Source organism: Arvicanthis niloticus, chromosome 3 (genome assembly GCF_011762505.2).
Source record: "Arvicanthis niloticus isolate mArvNil1 chromosome 3, mArvNil1.pat.X, whole genome shotgun sequence".
NCBI lineage: Eukaryota > Metazoa > Chordata > Mammalia > Rodentia > Muridae > Arvicanthis > Arvicanthis niloticus.
The window spans coordinates 491,002-512,161 of NC_047660.1; the positions used below are offsets into that span (position 1 = coordinate 491,002).

At 38.1% G+C, this 21,160-nt stretch overlaps 1 protein-coding gene across 3 annotated transcripts in view; it reads left to right on the forward strand.

The window, feature by feature from the left end:
• Fgf14 (fibroblast growth factor 14) overlaps nt 1-21,160 on the forward strand; it is a 599,516-nt gene that overhangs the window by 390,949 nt on the left and 187,407 nt on the right. Inside the window, exon 1 of one of the 3 annotated variants that reach the window (XM_034498801.2) lies at nt 8,291-9,062. The exons of the other annotated variants lie outside the window; for them this stretch is intronic. Within the exon in view, the coding sequence (XP_034354692.1) occupies nt 8,870-9,062 (193 nt within the window). The 5' untranslated portion in view covers nt 8,291-8,869. Of the gene's footprint in view, nt 1-8,290; nt 9,063-21,160 lie in introns of those variants that run through there. 3 annotated transcript variants of the gene reach the window in all.

The window sequence follows — 21,160 nt, forward strand, 5'->3', positions numbered from 1 at the left end:
TATTTCAATCTAAAATGAGGAACAATAATTCTGTTATGAGACAATGTGACTTAGATTTCATCACAAGTATATAAATATCCAATATTAATTAAGTAGTTGAAAACTAGTCCCAAGTACATATTAATACCACTTTTTGACATTTTTTTCTAAAAAGAAAAAATACATTTTCCCCAACATTTCCAGAAGTACTGTAAACTTTTTAAATTAGAACTCATTATATCTAGAATGTAAAAGCAAACGCAAATATATCATTTGTAACCCTGAACAACCTCACCCTGAATTAGTTGACATTAAGTTGTTAGTGAAAAACAACTGTGTATCTTATTTTGCTCACAATTTAGAAAATGCTCAAAAATGTGAAAAGTGATAAAAAAAAAAAAAACAAAGTCAATCATGCCATAGACTATAAAGTATAAAGTAGACCAAATATAGTCTCTGGAAATATTTGTAAAATATTTACTAAATTATACTCTATGATTCTCTCAATTCTGAACCACAAGGAGATAAATTAAAATAACAGCCACAAAAAAGATGAAGGACTAAAAATATTTTTACCGAAAGCATTGCAAAATCTAAGTAAAATACACAGTATAAAAGAACAAACAAGAGTATGACCACCATTAGTGGCTTCTCTAATGCCACTTTCCCACATTGTATTGACTCTAAGTTGAAAAATTTTATAAACAAACACTAATGTAATTAGCACATGTATTATAGTCTTTAGGATGGCATGGCTTAATAACATGCTTATCCCTTTTCTTGGTACACAAAATAATAAATAATAATAATGATAATAAATAATAATAAATATATATAAATATATAGACAAATAATAAATAAGAATAATAAATATTAAAAATAATTGTTTGGATTACTTGGGTTTCTCTGTTTGTTTTTAATCACAAGATACTCCTGTCCTTTTAGAAATATCTCCCCCAACATAATATCCCTATTGATTAATTGGAAATTTTATACAATACACTCAGATCACACTCACTTCCTATTCCTACCAGATCTGCCATAACTTTGTGTTACCAACTCTCCCTGAAAAACAAAAACAAAACAAAGAATGAAAGAGAGAGAAAGAAAAGAGAGGGGGGAGGAAGGAAGGGAGGGGAGTCAAGGAAAGGGAAGGAACGGGAAGGGAAGGGAAGGGAAGGGAAGGGAAGGGAAGGGAAGGGAAAGGAAAGTAAAAAGGAATGGAAAAAGGAAAGGAAAAAGGAAAGGAAAAAGGAAAGGAAAAAGGAAAGGAAAAAGGAAAGGAAAAAGGAAAGGAAAAAGGAAAGGAAAAAGGAAAGGAAAAAGGAAAGGAAAAAGGAAAGGAAAAAGGAAAGGAAAAAGGAAAGGAAAAAAGGAAAGGAAAGGAAAGGAAAGGAAAGGAAAAAAGGAAAGGAAAGGAAAGGAAAGGAAAGGAAAGGAAAGGAAAGGAAAGGAAAAACACACAGTCTAATTTGTGGTGCCCATATACTCATTGAAGCATGTTTAATCTCAGTGATTAGCCCCTTAAAGATAAACGAGTCCTTCCCCACCCCATCCCACCTCTGCTAGAAGCCATTAACTGTGAGGAGCTTCACTTCAGCATCATTGTCATAATTATCAAGACACATCAGTAGCTTCCTATCTGGATTGTTTCTTTTTGAAGACATGTGAGAAGGCTGTCACAGAATTCTTCAATATAAATCTGCAGTAGTTGATACCACTACAAAAGAAGGTTCCTTGGTGGCAAAATAGATCGCTATCATTAACATGGCCTCTGTTCAGCCCTGATATTAGCATACTCTCCAGAGGCAGCACAGAATATAGACAACCACATGGCTCCAGCAACAACACAGACCATGGCCATCAACATGGCTTGCTTCAGGAGCACAGATTATGGACAACAACATGGCCTTGGGTTGCAGCATGGACCAGGAACACCAATATGGCCTCTGGCAGCAATGTGAACCATGGAAGTCTTTCAAAGAGGTTTAATCCAGAAAATTAACCATTCTTCTTCTCAGATACTTTGTTGTCGTTCAGAGTTAGGGTGATCATGATAGGGATAGAGCCTGCAAGAGGTCTAGGCTGCTCCCTACTCAACAAAAACATGCTGCTTGTCCACTGCAGCTATGTTCCTATACCTGCAGTTATAACTCTACTTCTGCATCTCTCTGGTGCTCAAGCACTGTTCCTTTCCACCATGTTTCTTACCGCTCTATTGCACATTCATTTATTAAACTGGCATTCCAAGTACCCTACATCACACAGATATACTTTTTAACCCAAAATGCTTTACATGAAAATACTTATAAGTCATTGGTCTAATTCAAAATCTCTGGTAAATACTGGACTATAGCTGAGATATATCTCCAATATCCTACTGTTGCCCAGAGTGAGGGTGATTTTGTGGCTGGGCTTTGGGACAGTATTCTCAAGAGCTCTAGGTTGCTGAACACATTCCTACCCTCAGTGCTGGCAGCCCCACGGGCTCCCCAGCATGATCATCCTGCTTGCATCCCTCAGGCAATGTTGAGACCTGAGACTTTCCTCCAGGAGCAGGACTTGTAAGCTTCAGCAGCAGTGGTTCTATGCTGCAGGTTGGGCTGTTGGGGCAGAGTACCAGCCCTACTTGGCAAAAGCATGCTTTTTTGTCTGCTGGGGTCTATGTTTTTCTCTACCACCTTTTCCCCCCCAATTCTGAGAAAGTACATTATAAAAGAATCTTCTCATAAGGTCTGCTTTACAAAACGTTTTTTAAGAAATATTACACACTCTGTGGATTCATCCTCCACAACATCTACCCTTGAAGCCTTCATGGGTTTCTTATCTCCTCTGAGCAGCTCTGTGGCCTCTGGTGGCCATTGACAGCTTGACTCTTCTCCTCAAATAATTTGTTTTCCTTAAAGAATTATAAACAAAACATATTCATGTTTTTTAAACCACAGAGAAACTTACTTGCTTGAAAATAAAGTCACCTATTCATAATCATCTAAAATACCATAAAAACCCAAAAGAGTTGTGAAAATTCCTCAAATAATACAGTCACTATTGACAAGGCTGTTCTCATGTCTATACACTCTTCCTTTAAGATCCATTTACTTTCATATCTATAGATTACTTGTAAAAGTTCATTTAGTTAAAATTTCTGTGATGAGCTCTATGTAGCAACATATATAAAGATATAGACATATTTAACAACTGTCAATGTGCAGCCTGAAAGCAGGGGGTAATGATGGCTGAATTATCAAAATCAATTTGTAATTTAAGAGTAATTAGTCATATATTTTCTAGAAAGCCCTCCTGACATTCAGAACTCAACATGCATGTCCTGATTGTTTGAACATATGCCTTCAACTATGCTTTGTATATTGCATATATGGTGATGAGATTGTGCATAATTCAATGAAGTTGTATATGTTTCAATACTTTACCACATAAACATTTATTTTTATTTCCTGTTCATCGCATTTGGTATTAACTATTTACATGTCCAACTTCCCCATCAACAATAAATAATTACTTGTTAAGTGCTGACTGAGTATGCTTGTGACAATATGTTGAGAGACAGAATTTGTGTTCTTCCAAGCTTATATTTAAAAGGAGGAAATATGCCAAATAAACAAAAGACTCTATAGAGATTTTTAAACTTGTAGGCACTCTATAAATTCATTAAATAAGAAGACAGGGGTCTAAATCTTGCCTCCAGTGATCTGGCTAAGGTGTTGAGGTATGAAAACAAACAAAAAAACAAACAAACAAATAAACAAAACAGTGAACCTCAAGTGACCCATTAGGTTACTCCTTCAGTGGTCCATATCATGGGATGGTTGAATAAATTCAAGTAAGGATGATGATTGTGATTATGTTGTGTGTATGTTTTAAAAATAAATTGAGTAGTTTCTGTACCAGTGTATATGGGGTTTACAGAAGAAATCAGACTAGTATGATTCCAAATATTTGGGACAGAAGGATGAGAAAAGAGTTACTTTTCTAGAGATGGGAAAGAGTAAATAAAAACCAAGTTTAAGAAGACAAATAGTAATTCAGTGTTGGCCATGTTAACGAGATGCCAATTGTAATTCTTTGTAGCGATAGCTAGATTTCTTGATCTTCAGTTAATGGAAATTACCTGTAATATCCACATTGTTGGCCATATTTGCAAAGGCATGCATTGTTGCACTTTTATCATGGTATGGTAAATAGAAAATGTTTTTTCTTTTTTCAGAAAAGAGGTCTATGTTGAGACATAATAAGTCAGTCTAAGGTTTCAAGGGCAGAGCTTAAGTCTCCGTTTGTTTCTCTTTATAATTTAAGAATCTGTTGACTCACCTGTTACTGTACTGACTCTTGATCAGAACTCGATCAATTGAATAAATGGTGACAAGTTAAATGATTACCAATAGCTATTATGTATTAAATCACAGTTGTGTGACAGGCACAGCAGTGCTTGATATATGGGTCATCATTGAAGTCCCACAATAACCTTATGGGTAATGAAAATTGTGGGAACAAAACTATGTTGAGAGAGTATAAACAAAATGCTGAAGAGTTTATTCAGTAGATTTTCCTCACTTGGGTTCTGATTTTAGCCAATACTTCATATTGCAAGGATGAGTGAGAGGAACCAGTAGTCAGAGAGAATAACAAATTTAGACTGAGGCCCATGGGAACCATGAATCTTCTAGAAACCTTAAAGTATAGCAAATGGTAGAACAATTCTTTTTCTTCCATACCTTCTATCAGAGTAGTGTTTCTTTGGCACTTGGCATGCTAAGGCTATTTACTGCTCACAGACTCAATAACATCTGAAAGGCAGGATGATATTTGGATCAGCAGTTTGGAGGCATGGAAATACAGAGGTAAATTCATAAATCTGTTAACAGAAAGAGAAAAATGTACCTGAGAATATATGCTGTGATATTAAAGCGTTGAAACTGGAAAAGAATGCATAAGATAAGAGTACATAGTCTAGGGGATGATACTAAATAGCTGACTTTTTTGTATACTCTAAGATACTGTCATAGAGTCTGCACTTTGATCAGAACTGAGCAGGTTCTGCTATCTCTGTTTAAAAGATGCAAAACATGAAGCATAAAAGAACTGAAATGACTTTGGAGATCACCTTAAGAAGTTGCAGATCCCCCCAAAAAATAAAAAAAAGGAAGGAAGGAAGGAAAAAAGGAAGGACGGAAGGAAGGAAAGAAAGGAAAAAGAAAAGAACCAGAAATCAAGAACCAAGAGCACTTGAAATTGGAGTTCACACTCCTAAGAGCTTAGAAAACCCTCTTCCTAAATAGCCTCCCCTCCTCTCCTCTCCTCTCCTCTCCTCTCCTCTCCTCTCCTCTCCTCTCATCTCCTCTCCTCTCCTCTCCTCTCCTCTCCTCTCTTCTTCTTTATCGTTGCTTTATATAAAGTCAAAGGTGAAATTAATAAGTCTAAAGAGATTCTGAGGCGTGAAGAAACCTTGTCTGTATCCTTCTTATGTTTGGTTTCCTCTGCACCCTCCTGGTTTTTCTCCAGCTCCGTGCTGCCTTTTTATCACAGCTTAAGACAGCAGATGGCTCTCTTGCGTTTTCTTTCACTTATCTCTATCTGTAAACAGCCTGGTAGCCTTTGGGAGAGGGAATAGAAAAATGAGAGGATTGAGCTAAAAGACCCTGATTACCCAATACAACTTCCTTCTTTAGGTTCTCTTGAAATACGAAGCCACATCAAATAGAATGGGCCTCTGGAGATTTGAGAAATTTCGCTGTCTGAGAGACTCTCGTCTTTTACGCACTCCATCAGGGGTCCTAATAGAAAGATCGAGCAGGCAGGATGCTTCTGTGGTATCGAACAGTTGAAAAGCTTCTGCCTTGACGTGTGTTATTGCAGTCAGTGGAAGCTGTGATGGTTAATTTCCTTTCCTTTCCATCTTAAAAAAAAAAAAAAAAAAAAAAAAAAAAAGGAGGCGAAACACTGCCTTTAAGAGAGGGTATAGTGTAGGAGACCTTTACAGATGGCCATTGTCCACCATGCTGGCTTCTTTAACGAAGAGTGGTCTGCCAGGGTTACTGTCCACGGTGCTGAACCTCAAAAAAGTGGGAACTTGTGGTGCAGTAAATATTGGAGAGGGGGTAACATATGAAGCCCAAAAGTCTGATTTTCCTATTGTCAAAGATTGGGAAATATGACTGAAACACGAAAAAAAAAAAAAGCCAGTGAACACAGCTGCGATGACAAGGAGCTCAATCCTATTCAAGTTAATATAATGTGTTGGCTTGTGGAGTTGTCAATTTGAAAGGTCATTATACTTAGCATCTCATCTCGCTCTCTGAAAAAAGAAATCACTACAAAACCTTTAGGTAAATCTGTTTGCTTTAATCATGAAGTCATTCAGAAATCCTAAACTAGAACTTTTCAAATGTCCAAATGGCTTCTTTGCAGTCATGGCTCTCATTTCGGTTCTTACCCCTGTGATTTAGCAATAGAACAGTTATGCTTTTATCTGTGGTTTATTAGGGTTGCTCATCTCTCTGTAGACCATCTTCTCTCTTTGTGAACCATGACACTGCTTCACAAATACAACTCAAAATACATTGGTGCTCCCCTTTTCTCAGTTTTCTCTTTAAAGTCATGGATGACAAAGCAGTACACATAATTGAAAAGGTAACTCTAAAATATTCCTTTTAATAATTGTGGTGTTTGTATATGTAACAGCCAAGTGATGAGAATAACCTTACAGGGCATACCTCTTAATATTGAAAAATGATATTATCCCAAATCTAATATTACCTGTACTGGATTCAAGTCTACACACTACCATTTCAGCAGACATTCTCCACATCTCTAGTAAGAAAGGAGAGAGAGAACTAAATGAAGAGCAGTGGAAGAAAAGGAACTTACGGGGGGGGGTATGGATGAGTTGTAGAGAGCAGAAGCTTAGCTTCCCTGGAATACATCCTAGGCTACACTTCCCTCAATTTCCTGGTGGTATCTTTGTAGTACTTTTTGACTATTCCCCAACACAAAAGAAATAGTACATTTTTGTTTAACACTGCTTCAGAGACCTACTGTCTTCTTTATCCCTTCTTTCCAGTTCTCATGTAGTGCTGGGAGAAGATTTGTAAAACCCTGTCAATGACTGCCAAAACATGCTTTGTCTGTGTCCACATTGGATGGTGAGAAGTTTGGCTTTTGCATTCCTTTCTCCTTGTCTTCCTGGAATGATAGGCAAAAATAAGTGGGGGTGGGGGAGTCATCTAGTGCTTGGATCAACTACAGCCACTAACTGTTCATCTAATGCATGGAGAGCTTTTCTCCAGTCTCCCTTTCCCCACCTGTGCTCTCTTTCTTATTCTTTTATATGTTTAATCATCTGAGAGAGAACACTGTTAGGTCACAGGCAGAACACTGAAGGGAAGGGACATAAAGTATTATATTTGAGTTTCAGATCCAGCTCAAGTGGCTTTTCTCTCTGATGGTGCTTTTCCATGTAGGTAAACCAAAGAAAAACAGAGCTCATGATGACATGCCCTAAGTCTGACTGCTTTTTGCTATCCCTCAGTGCTGCGACAAACACCCTTTCTCCACATTGTTCTAATCTTTGTGCTAAGGTTTCCTCAGTATTCTCCCAGGCGCTTATCCTAATCCAGTTCCCTGTGAAGAACCTGTGCAGCCACTGGCTGCTCCTCTTCCACCCTTTGAGAACTAGAGCTGGAAGCTGTTTCCTCCATTCTATATTAGAACGGATTATCTATGGTCCTTTTTTTTTCTTTTGGCCGAGTATTGATCGTTCAAAATAATAAACCTACCCTTCTTGGCAGCGGAAGAGAGTCCAACAAGTTTGGATGACTAGGTGAGAAGTGGAGGCACCTCCCTCCCCAGGGCTAACTCTCCTCCCTCCTCCTCCTCGCGGTGTGGGATGTTTTGGTGCTAGAGGGATTAACCAGAGAGCAGAAACTATCTCACCCTTCAGGCTGCTGAGAATTTTCTGTGGACTCTAGAACCCTACTTAAGCTGTGACAGCCTCGGAAACATGGGAGTTTCATTTAAGCCAAAGCGCACCAATATTCCTTCAATTCAACCTCCTTAGGCTAGCATCTTGGCATCCACCCCATGCAATTCATTTTACCTTTCTCTTTCTATTATTATTCTAAAACATCACTGCATATACTTTTTATTTGTGTGTGTGTGTGTGTGTGTGTGTGTGTGTGTGTGTGTGTGTGTGTGTGTGTGTAGACACATCGGATAGGGACCACATAGTTGGGAGGGGATGGTGGGGTGGGAATGGAGCGCTTTGATTAGAGAGCTCAGGGGAGAAGATTGCTCTCTCCAGATGCTGATTTCCAAAGCACTTGACAATCACAGGCAGAAGCCAAGAGCGGACCGCTGTGGCCGCACCTGCCCGAGGGCAGCTTGAGCAGGGCACTGAGACCTGCCCATCACGCCCGGGGACCCACAAATGCGCTGATACACTGCTGCGACCTGTCCTCCGCCCCTCCATCCTGTGCCCAGGAAGGAAGCCCACAGATCTGCCAACCTTTCACACGGGAGGCAGACAGGACAAGAAAGCTGAGCTGGTGGTGGTGGCGACCCCGAGAGGGCTCCAGACCCGAGGTGACCGTCAGCCACAGCCCTCTGGACTCGGAAGCAGCTGCGACCTCCAGTTCTCCGTGCTGGCTCTGCTGTGTCCCGGGAGCATCTGCTTGCTTGGTCCGGGCTCAGTAGACTGAGCGATGGGTCCTAGTGGGGACTGACCACCCTCACCTCTGTCCTCAACCCCTCCAGACCTCCCCTCCCTCTGCTTCCCTTGGGGCGAGCAGCTGTCTGCGCCGCCCCTTTCCTCTCCAGTGCCCCATCTCCCCTTGCTTCTGTCCCTTCCTCCCCGGGACCCATTCCCTGGGCCACCATGGCCGCGGCCATCGCCAGCGGCTTGATCCGTCAGAAGCGGCAGGCGCGGGAGCAGCACTGGGACCGGCCCTCTGCCAGCAGGAGGCGGAGCAGCCCTAGCAAGAACCGCGGGCTTTGCAATGGCAACCTGGTGGATATCTTCTCCAAAGTGCGCATCTTCGGCCTCAAGAAGCGCAGGTTGCGGCGCCAAGGTCTGTGTGGGTCACGGTAGGGAGGTGCGCCTCGGATGGGATGGCTGGCATTTCACTACCTGAATAGAGCCGCTTCGGGCTTCCCTTGCTGCTTCCCTCGTGTTTCTGTTTCTGTCCACCCATCTCCAACCCTCTGATCTCCCTTCAGCGCGCCAGAGCGCCTTCCCTGTGTAGCTGCGAATCTGCTCCCAGGCAACCTGTAGCCAGCCACTGGGAACTCAGCCCGCCCAGAGCCCTCAAATTGGCTAGCTTCTAGCAGGCTCTTGATTTCTGATTCTCCTGCTGGAGCTCCAGAAAATCAGTTTTCACTCTTCTTCGAGACCCCAGAGAACAGTATCCGCTCTAGAATGCAGGATGAGGGTCGGCCTTCCGCAGTGCCCCAGGTCATGTATGTTGTTCCCCTACTAAGATAGATGTCAGAATTGGTGTGTGCCCCGCCTTACCTGGTATCTTTAGTCTCCTGCAAACCCCTTGGTTCACATCTCTTGGTGAAAGAGACCCTCTGCTGGGACTATTGTAAAAGAAATGAGCAGCTGGGGGAGCATGAATTATGGGTTAGCTCAGTGGAGAGTTAATAGAAAGCTGGTTATCAAGGGGCTCTGATCCCTCCTGCCCACTAGCTTCTGCTTCCTGTAGTCAAATCTTGGGTGAATACAGTTACCCTCAGAATGAATCTGACTGTGTCTGTTAGGGAACAATGTATTTCTGCTTTGTCTGCTTTTAACTGATAAACTAGCAAATTATGTGAAGCATGAACAGTTACTACACAAACATGGCCAGCATAGAGCTCTTACTACGTGTGATGTTACTATGATATTTTCAGAAAGAGTTAGTGCCCCTCATGACCTTCTGCTGCCTGTAAAATGCCAGTCTTTACTCAGGAGACAGAGCCTGGCCAGCTGCCCCCCTCTCCACACCCAGTTAGAAAGGGTAGCTGTTTTAGGAGCATGTTAGAAGGACAACATAGGGACACTTGCTATATCTAACCAGGTGGGCAGGAAACAACATATTTACATTAATGGTTATCTGTGTTTGCCCAGCACAATACATTTTCCCAGCCCAGCTGTGTTTGCTTTCAGTGTCCTGTTCAAAAGGCAGAGACACTCTTGAAAAGCTTGGGTTTCTGTGTGGATTTGTATGTATCCACGCCTTTTCCCATCTATGATCAAAAGTTTTAATGCCTTTAAAAAATAATGCTAAATTTGAAAAGGGTCCATAACTGATTGTGGTAATGATGAATTTTAGCTAACAACTGTTTGTTGCCATCAAGCTGAAAAGAACACAAGTAAGATATGCCCTCCTGCATACTCTAATGGAAATGCAGCTGTATATCTGTAACAGGAGAAACTTCCTTATAAAGACGATGGGGCAAGGAGATTTCAGAGCAGTGGCAAATATGAAGAATAATTAACTTGTCATTTGTACTTTATATAGGAACCTTATCCAGGAATCTTTAAGGTCAGTGTTCTGGTCACTGTCCATATCAGTACCCACCATTACCACGGTGTTTGCTTACTACTTTATCAGATAGATTATCCATTGGAACCCAGCATTCACAGCAGTGAGTTCTGAACTTGCCATCTAGTTAAACTGCAATGGATATATTTTCTCCTGTATAAGATTATCCTAGTTCAAACACTGCTGAACAGTGCTAAAGGTTACAATGTACATTCTTAAAATGTGCAACAATTAGATTATTTTATAAACACAGTGGATCTTTTGTGTTATAATGAGTGATGAGGGTGGGGTTACTTGACATATGATGAATTCCAAGATAATCTTTTTCCAAGTCTAGAAAGATATCTGGGCTCTCTAATAGTCAATTTTTCTATTTTTAATGTTGACTCTTTCTTTAATATTCTTAAGTCTGAGACAAACACATACATACACACACACACACACACACACACACACACACATCTCGATGGTCTATAAGAAAATTACATTTGGAACCATGCTGTCACCTTGTTTTTGCTGAAAGAGTATAAGAAAAAATATTAATTTATACAGAATATTTTCTTTTGTTCCTATTTCATCACCTACAAAATATTTTCTTTAGTGAAGAAAGCCACAGATACAGCTAGCTATTGAATATCAGACAAAAGTCAACTTCTTGATATTATTTTAAACAAAAGAAACATTAAAACTGCTATGCAAACTGTATCTTGATAGGTAGTATAGCTATGATTATATACAGTGAATATAATTAATTTATTGCTTCAATACTATTTGGGGAAATATATTTGCTGCCTTTCTTTACCTACTGTTTATGAAGGAATTGCCCCCAGAAAGCTTTTAAAATCTGATTTGCCAATAGGTAGACATAATCTTTAAGTGTCATAATTTCATATATTCTTAATACTTGAAAATCAATAACCTGACAAAAAAGTGCTAAAAGTTTATAGTGTGATAAGCCTTGCTACAGATCTTATAGATAACTAGGTTGATAACTAAGACAGTCTCTTCCTCCATGGAGCTCACACACACAGGCTATAGAGTTACTGCACAGAAGGAGAAGAAATGTATGAGACATATGTCCAGAGTTCTACAAACCTGTAGAGTAGAAGAATGGAGAACTAGGGGGAAGGTTAGCTGAGGATTGAATTTAGTTAAAATGAAGGAGGATGATGCCCACATTGAGGGTTGCCTGTTAATGAGGGTTTAAGGGCATAAGAGATGGTAAAAAAAAATGGCATATAGGTGCAAAGACCTGCTGGCAGGAAAAATATTAGTTCACAGGGAGAAACAAAAGAGTTATAGAAACTCTGGAAGTACACCTTCAAGTATAATACACGTTAACTCTTTAAGACAAAACAAAGCAATAGATCTAAACTTTGTGTTTTGGAGAAAGGCAATAAATATTTCTTAAACTCAGGGAATTGATTTTTCCTTCTTTAAAGATTTTTAGCTGGTTATAGTAACACATACCTGTAACAACAGAACTTGGTAGGTGGGGGCAGGAAGATCAAGAATTCAAGGCTTGACCTAACTATGTGAAATCTTCTCTCAAAGAAACAAAACTGAAAAAACTAATGCTTTATTAAATAGCAATGTCTGTATTGTCTAATGGATTAAGCTAGAGCCCCACCACCCCAAACCTCATTGCATGCTTTGATTTGCTCCTGAGCATTTTGCAGGATGGCTGTAGCATGATAGGTGCTGTGACGGTTCCACCTTTCCAGATCCCTCTACTTCTGCCTTCTCACTCCTTTGACTTTAATCCAAAGTTAGCATCCTGCTAACTAGCCATATGAATGTGATTCTTGCATGTATGTATGTTTATGTGTGTGTGTGTATTTATGTATGAATAAGTGTGTGTGTGTGTGTGTGTGTGTGAGAGAGAGAGAGAGAGAGAGAGAGAGAGAGAGAGAGAGAGAGAGAGAGAGAGAGAGAGTGTTTTGCTCTGTGCCTGGAATGTTCTCTCCAATTCTATACTCGCATACGAGAAATAGTCTTATTTCTGAAAACTCAGAGATGTTTTCTGAGAAGTCATCATTCACTGCATCATGTTAGAATAACCCTCAGTGGCATTTTGTAGTTTCTCATAGTTGTGTACACCTGATAAAAATTATTCAGCACACACCTTCAGTCTATTGTGTTTAAGACGAAGAGAAGTCCATTTTCTTCAGCTTTCAAATCTTGTTAGAGTGCTATCTAGGCCCTGGGGTGCTCATCTCTGCCATTTAACTGGGAGAAAAATGGAATGCCAAGAGGTCCAAACCTCAGCCTCAATGTTCTAACTAGATCATACTAAAATCAAAGCTCCTTTCAAGTCTCCATATTTTTCTATTTTCCCTTAACAACTACATAAATGTAATTTGTCCCTTGGAAATGGAGCTATAGAATGGGATTTTAGTGAGTTATTCACAAGATATTAAGGATACAAATTACCTCATTTTAATACCTGCATAATACATGGAGCACATTTAAAGTATAGGCTAACTTTATATAAGGAAAGAGGAACACACAGGAAACAAAATGTTGGCAAATAGTTTTATTATTTGAAATCTTTGCAGAAAATTTAAAACAGAAAATGAAGGTAATGATTTTATACTAAAAGCATTACAATTCTTCTGTTACATGTTACAAATAATATGCAACATAACAAGCAATAGCTTGTCTGTTTGTAGAATAGTAGCATTTCAAAAAATCTCTGAGGCCTGTGTAATTGTTTCTTGCAGGTTAATTTTATCTGTACTTTTATCTAGGATCACAGGAGCCATTGAAGAATGCACTGTTTGTGTTTAGGCAGTAGGTATAGGTTTGCTAACAACACATCTTGCCTAAAATAAATTACAGGGTAACCTAAAATTTTAGAAATAAAAAATGTGCCACTTAAATCATGTTTTCAAGTTAAACTGTGTTCTAAAAAGCAGAAATGCATGTGTATCTGTAGAGACAAAACAGCTGTCCTCAAATGGTAGTGAAAAATCTCCATCTTCTAAGAAATCAGAGGCCTTCCCTCTTACAAATCACGCTGTTACAAAAAACCTAGCCTCTCAGGAGATGATCAACACAGACAATAACTTAGGACCTCCATGTTTATGCTGCTACCTCAGAACAGCTGTCATGGGCTAAAGGGCAAAAGGCACAGGGCATAGGCACATAGACTTATGAAGGTCCTCATGGAAACTAAAGTAAAAGAACCTTTTCTCTCTAAAGTATATTTCTTTTCCCTCTTTTTTTTTAAATAACTGGTTTAAGAATGTTCTGTTGTTATTGTTGCTCTTTATGTTTTTGTTTTCTGAGACTACTGGAATCTTGCTACACATGATAAGACTTGTTGCTGTTTAGTGACTGAAGTTATATCTTTTGTTACACTATGGCTATAAAAATCATTTTGTTTCTTAATTGAACTATTTAATTTTATTTTTAAATGGACATTTAAAGAACTTACAGGAATATTATTAAATTATGTTTCCCCACTGATTTTCTTGTTTTGGGGTCAACAATCCATGTTTTTTGTGGGTTTTAACAGTAATCATTGTTTCAGTTTTACAATAAATAAAAATGTATAATGAAGTAAAAGTAATTACTAGATTAAGGTAGATATTCAAATTATGCTTTGTTCAAGGTTGAATTATATTCATAGAGTTTAACTTCTACATACTTAAGTAATTAATTTGCATTAGTGATATCTTTTGACTTTTTTTTTTTTTAACATGAAGTTCACCCAAGAAGCACTAGAACTCCTCTGCTTGCACTCCCATGGATTTCACAGTCAACTACAGATTTCTCTTTATATTTCACTTAGTGAAAATTTCAGGATGCTGTTACATGGAGATGATAATTTCTGTGGGATTTTATGTTATTAGTAATTCTACATTTATACTTTTATTTTTCAATTTATTTCCTTTTTATGATAGACAAAATATTCAGATTAATGGAAAACTATTTTTTTCTCTTGGAGGTAGTGTGATATTGGCTATTGAACCGAGGGACAATCACATGCTGTGCAAGCAATCTACACCTAAAAACAACACTAGTACAGTATTTATGTTTTTAATTTGAGAGAAACTCTTCCTATGTTGCTCAAATTGGCTTTGAACTTACATTACTGCAGGTAATGATAGGTACATAATATGTACATCTGTAGATGAGATTAACTGTCATCAAGTTGCTGTTTCTGGACAGGAATCTAATTACAAATCATTCTAAAACTTCATTATTAACTTTAAGACTAAAACCAGAAGCAAATTTACCTCAAAGGAAAGATTGTGAGTTTTGTAAAAAAAAAAAAAAAAGAAAGTTTTATGATTCACCAAGCCACTTTTGATATAGGAATGCAACTTAGTTTTTAGCATAGCTGGATGTTACGTACAACAATTCTATGGCAGTTAATAATTGTTACCTTCATAGATACCGAATTACCTAGGAGTCAAGCCTCTGGGCATGCCGTGAGGAATTATCTAAATTAGGTTAGCTTCTGAATATGCCTGTAAGGGATTGTATAGATTTGGTTGATTGAAGTGGAAAGACCCATCTTAACTGTGGGCAAAGAATTTCAAGGACTGAGATTCTGGACTGAATACAAATGAAAAAGAGAGCTGAGCAGAAGCATTTATCTTGCTTTCTGCTTTCTGACTACAGACACAGTATCACCATCTGCTTTAGCTCTTCTACTATGACTTCCCCACCACGGTGATTATACCTTTAGACTGTGAGCCCAAATAAACCCTTCCTTCCTTATGTGGTTTGTGTTAGGTATTTTGCCAAAGTAACAAGATAAGTTAACTAATAGAGGTGTGATGTCCTTAATAAACTGAAGTTTCCATTATCATGTAGTGAAATCTAACATTAAATATTTTATTACTTGTTATGAAAAAATATATTCTAAATACGTTTTATACTCATTAAGATGTGTTGTTGATTGTATTTGTCATTGGTCTTATTTTACATGATAAAATGAAATTAAGCCACTGAGGTTAGAGGATTACAAATTAATCATGAAAATTTACAGATGGTTAGAAATCTACTGTGTTTTGTTAGTTTTTAATCATTTCTTTGGCTCATAGCCTTTTTCCAACAAGTTCTTATATTTTATTCTTAATACTGATTCTATAAAATATGATGTAGTCAAATACATCTTGTAGTCAAATACAACTTGTAAGTTGTATTACATATTCTATATACATTACACATAGGTGAGTGTTTAAGTCTGCAATTGCTTATTAGTTTAGTTACATGAGATTTGGTTGAAATATTCACTTCTCTTTCTTGTTATTTTCATGGCAGGGAAAAACTAACTGCTTAATCCAATGGCCAATGCTTTTTATGTTTATATCAACATGGTTGATTTTGACTGGAGAGAAAAACCTACAGACAGAATTGGTCCTACTTCAAGTTGTAGTCAATAACTTGTAGTCAATAACTTCAAGTAGCTCCCTTATGCATTTAAAAAACATATTTATCTTTAGATAAGAAATATTTCTTGTCCTTTTTTTTCTCTTAAAAGATCCTCCAAGTGCTTCTTTTCTCCACTCTCAAAAGTATCTTAGCTTCTGATTCTCTGAAAAAAACAATAAAAAACAATATGTAAAAAAGCAATAATAAATGGTATGGTTTTACAAAGTCCTGTGGTTTCAAGGAGCTAGTCTATACAGCTGCCCATTTGCTCCCTTTTCATACCTAACTGGGGATAGACCTTAGTGCTCTAATCTTGTAAATACCTTACATTGAATCACATATCTTTTTCCTATGTAGGCTCATCATTGGAATAATTTTTATCTTTTCTAAACCACAATGTAACTATCAGCACATCTCTTTTGCATGTAAGCATGTGATAATATGTCCCAATTTGAAAAGAAATGCCCTCTTATGTTGATCATGTGTTTTTATGGATTTGTCTTTTATTGACCACCTGTTGAAAGGAAACCTAGTCCTCTTCCCGATCAGTCTTTCTAATAGATTTTACATTAGTTTTTCTCATTATTAAACTGATTTGTCAACATCACTGATGAGCTACAGATGTTCTGTGATTCTGCTGTCTGATCTTATCACATCTGCACAGCCTTGAACATCTTGATTTTCACAATAAATTTGTATTTTTAGTGTTTAGTATCTAATATTAATACAAAAATATTTAGAACTTATGGCTTATACTATCTTAAATTTTCATGTGATTGCATTTTCATAGCTATGATGTTTTTTAGGCAGTGTCCTATTATGTAGCTTTGGCTACCTAGTACTCTGTGTATAGCCCAGGCTGCCTACAAATTCATGGCAATACTCCTATCTCACCCTCTAGTATTCTGGCATTACAGGTATACACCACCAAGCCTGGCTATAGGTAGCTTTCTATCTGGGTGTGTTAATGAGTTATCTATTTCCAGTATGTGACTGGGTTTATGTCAGTTATGTCAACTATTGCTAATTCATTGGTGTTATTAAAAGATGGAAGTATTTCCTTATGAGGGGAAACTATTCTGTAGGGCACATTTGGCCTGCATTGAATGATTTCTCTTCATCATATGGAGAAAATTCTGAATGGACTTTTAAAGAATTAGCCTAAATTAATTGTCTTTATTTTCAAATATAAAAGATTTGCCTTAAGCAGTGACTGTTTTTAAACTTCTACTATCACAGTAAATAATTATTTGGCAAGTTAACATACTGTTTTAGATACTTAGCAAAAACTATCACTCAGATTCAAGTGTCATGTAGAAAGAAATAGAAGTCAAGAAAAAGTAATCCTTTTGTAAAATGTTTTCAAGGACACTTTTGTTTCCTTTTGCATCTAAACATTTTTAAGAACATATGTTTTTTTTTTCTAGACCTATCTAATACATACAGATCTATAATTATGAGGTCTGTTAAGGAAATTAAGGTAATGGTTTTGCTTTTTTCCCCCATTTCTTAATTTTAATTCCTGTCAGAATAACAAAAGGTTCTTCAGGTATAAGAGATGGCACAAAGCTGCTGCTAGAGTGTAGCAATAAATCTGCAGGCACAGTTCTACTGTGAATTCTTGTTAGATCCTCTAAGAGTGATGGGTCACCACTATGTGTCATCGCTACTATGTAAGTGCAGTGCTTTTTCTTGGGGTGCTTCAAATGTTAGACATGAGTTTGTTTACTTACTTTGTGTCCCCAGAACACAACAATTCTCCCCCCTTCTGAATGTCTTTAAAACAGAATCTCATTGCTTAACATCTTTTTACACCACCACATGCTTCATTTCATCTCTCTAAATTTCTGTAAATAGTTCCTGCCCATCCTTGGATACATCTTGCCCTTTAAATATTTGTTCATGACTTTTTTATCCTTCTTATCATTTGGTCAAGTTAAAACTGTTTAACTCTACTTATCTTTCTGCATAAGTAAATGCCACCAGAACCTTAATCATTTCTGTGGCTCAGAGTGTTCAATAATTACCTCATCTTTATTCCAGCAAATGAGATGACTGATGTTTTCATGAGCAGAATTTCATGTAGAGGCCTGACTTGGTGGAAGAAGCCTGACAACAGCTGTTCCTCCTTTCTCTTTAGGGTGGGGCTGCCTTGAATGGAAGAAAAAGGAAATCAGGCACATTTGTACAAGGAAGAAGTGCTTGGTGGCTTCACACCTGAAAAACTTAAAAAAAAATGTAGGGAAAGTAACCCAAGAGTATCATTGCTATATCTGCCAGTATTTTAGGCGCTAGATGCTACAACTTACATCCCCCACTACAGAAAGTAGGTGGTGTTAATTTCATTTTCCTGGATGAGAGGGAGTGAAGTACTTTTTTCCCGGGACTCACTTGATAGATGCAGTAGTGGAAAGTACCTCTGCTCCATAGAGGATGTAGTTGGAGAATTATTTTGTAGATGCTAGATGATACCAGTGGCCAGCATTCCATGTCTTTACCTTTGGTTTCGTCTAGAATATTAAACACAATGCTATCTGTTCATTATTACAAGATTGATATGAGATGGGTGCTAGTGTGGCAGCTGTGCCCAGTGAAGTGCTGGAACACACATAAACACTGAACAAAAGGGTGATGTCTGTAACTCTGTACTGGTTTCAATTTCTTTCCAACAATGGACAGCAAGTTAACACCTAAACAGGGCAGCAGAACATCAGCACAGATGTTCTGGAATCTCTGATTCATCTTTTGAGCGCACCATCAGAGAGCATGTGGGCAATGTTGGAGTTTGTCTGTAAGGTGCAGAGTATTAAATATTCATTCAAATTTTAAAAATTCATTCTAAGCCCTTTGGATTTTTGGAAAATTACAGAAGTTATATTAAGTTTCTGAAATTTCATGAATACAAGACTAATGAACAAAGGTTTCTTGTTACCTCACTGATGCTCTGAGCTGGTACAAGTTCCATCATTAGAAATGTCTCTGGTGTTCAAGCATTTTCTTGTATGTTTGAATTTGTATTTTTTGACTGGTGTAATATCATTAGTTTTTATCATAAAGTCCTGCTTGTTTACTTTAAACATTACAGTTTTTAAATACTAACAAAAGTGTTGCTGTAATTAGTCTGTAATAATTAATAGATGACATTGTGGTTGATAGTCTAGCCCAACTTAAAGATGAACCTACAAAGATATAAAATATGATACTGACTACTGTTACCATCTAGCATCTGTGGAGTTCATTCAGAGTACATCCTCCAGACCATGCACTGCAGCTTCTTTTGAATTTTTGAATTACCAAGAGAATTTCTATTGTCACCTTATGCAAGCTTATTAATTTTCTTCTTTAAAAGAGAATATCCAAATAATCTCTGTATCCTCTTGTTCATAGTCTTCTACATTACCTTTTTCCTACCACAATATACAGAATTGACTACTCTTCACAGAATGGTAGGTCCTCTTTGGAGTTATGGTTTTGAATGTGAAAGATTCTGGGTCTCACACAACTGTGAGGTGGCTGAAAACTTACTGATGTGTAGAGGATAGTCAGTGAGCAGGCTGGACAAGATGATGTGAAGGATGATTTGGTTCTTTTGTATCCTCCTTTATCTCAGCCCCCGAGAATTGACGCAGAACTGTGTTTCTTTGGCATAAATAAAATACTTTACATTAAAAGGCTGTTTACAGGATGGAAGTATGTCTCATACGTGCCAGTTTCTGACTCTTGCCCTAGCACAAGAACCACCTACTCATGCTTGCCTAACCCCCATGATTAGGATTAGTTAGGACTGTACTTCCTGTTGGCTGCTCAACAAATGCATCCTTGAAGCTGGAAGTCATTTTGTCATTAGCATTGTATGTGTGTGTGTCCATGCATGTGTGTGTGTGTGTTACATTTACATGTAGCTTTCAGCTTTTCATAACCCAAAAGGGGTTATAGATGAGGTTAGGGTCTCATTGTAATTTATTATTTAAAACATTTGTAGTTAATGCTTTTCTTATCAGCATCTGCATTATTCACATTATTCATGTGAATAAAAACTTAAAGCATGTTGTGTGGTGAATATGAGCCATAAAAACCAACCAATTCCTATAATGTTCAGCTCCATATATTTATTTTTGAGTTTGTGTTGCAGTAATTATTTAAAATGGTGTTTTCTCGGACCAACTATCTAAGCAGCAGCAGCTCTGCTTAGCTCTGCTGCCATATTTTGTGGCCAGAGGCCACGTGTGCAACACAGCTAGAAATGGCCAGCCAGAAACACCGGTCTTTCCACCCCCCAAGAAGCCAGAGTAGGAGATGGCTCTGCCAATCTACCACGCTGTCTCCACAATGCTTGGCTGAGCCCAGACCATCCTGCCATCCACATGGGCCTGGCAGGAATGAGACTCTAACGCTTAGATTATCCAAAGGCTTTATATATTTGGTAATGTTTAATAACAAGATGCCCACACAATCAGAGGTGTAACCCAATACCCAACCTAGAAATATCAACTACTTTAGACGGCTAGAGACAGGCCGATTCCATGTCTCTCCCCTCCCCACCCCTGCCTCTCATGTTCTCTCCCCTCACTCCTCCTTTTTCTTCTCTTCCTCTCCTTACTCCTCCTCTTCCTCTCCTTACTCGTTCCACCTTAGCTCCTTCCGACTTTCAGGAAAAATAATACTGCAATACAAGTATTCAGGAAAAATAATACTGCAATACAAGTAATACAAGTTTGTTTTACCAAGCTTGACACTTCCTCTCTGTTTGATATGTGCTCTTTCTACCTACAAAAGTAACAATTTCTTGTGGATACTAAAAGTAAGAAATATATAGATGCCTATTCATGTACCTCCCAAAAGACAATGCCTCTCATTATTCATTGTACTTGATTCTGCCATGTAGCTTTCTTTAAACCTTAGCAAGCTTTGCTTTATTATTCTAGGATTAGAATATACATAACACTCATTTTCTTTTTTCTTTTATTGGTTATTTTATTTATTTACATTTTAAATGTTATCCCCCTTCCTGGTTTCTCTTCAGCAAACCCCTTAACTTATGTCCTTAACCCCTGCTTCTATGAGAGGTCTCCCCCACCCATCCACCTACTCCCACCTTACCACCCTAGCATTCCCATACACTGGGGCATCAAGCCTTCACAGGACCAAGGGGCTCCCCTCCAATTTATGCCAAATAAGGCAAGCCTCTACTACATATGCAGTTGGTACCATGGATCCCTCCATGTGTACTCTTTGGTTGGTGGTTTGGTCCT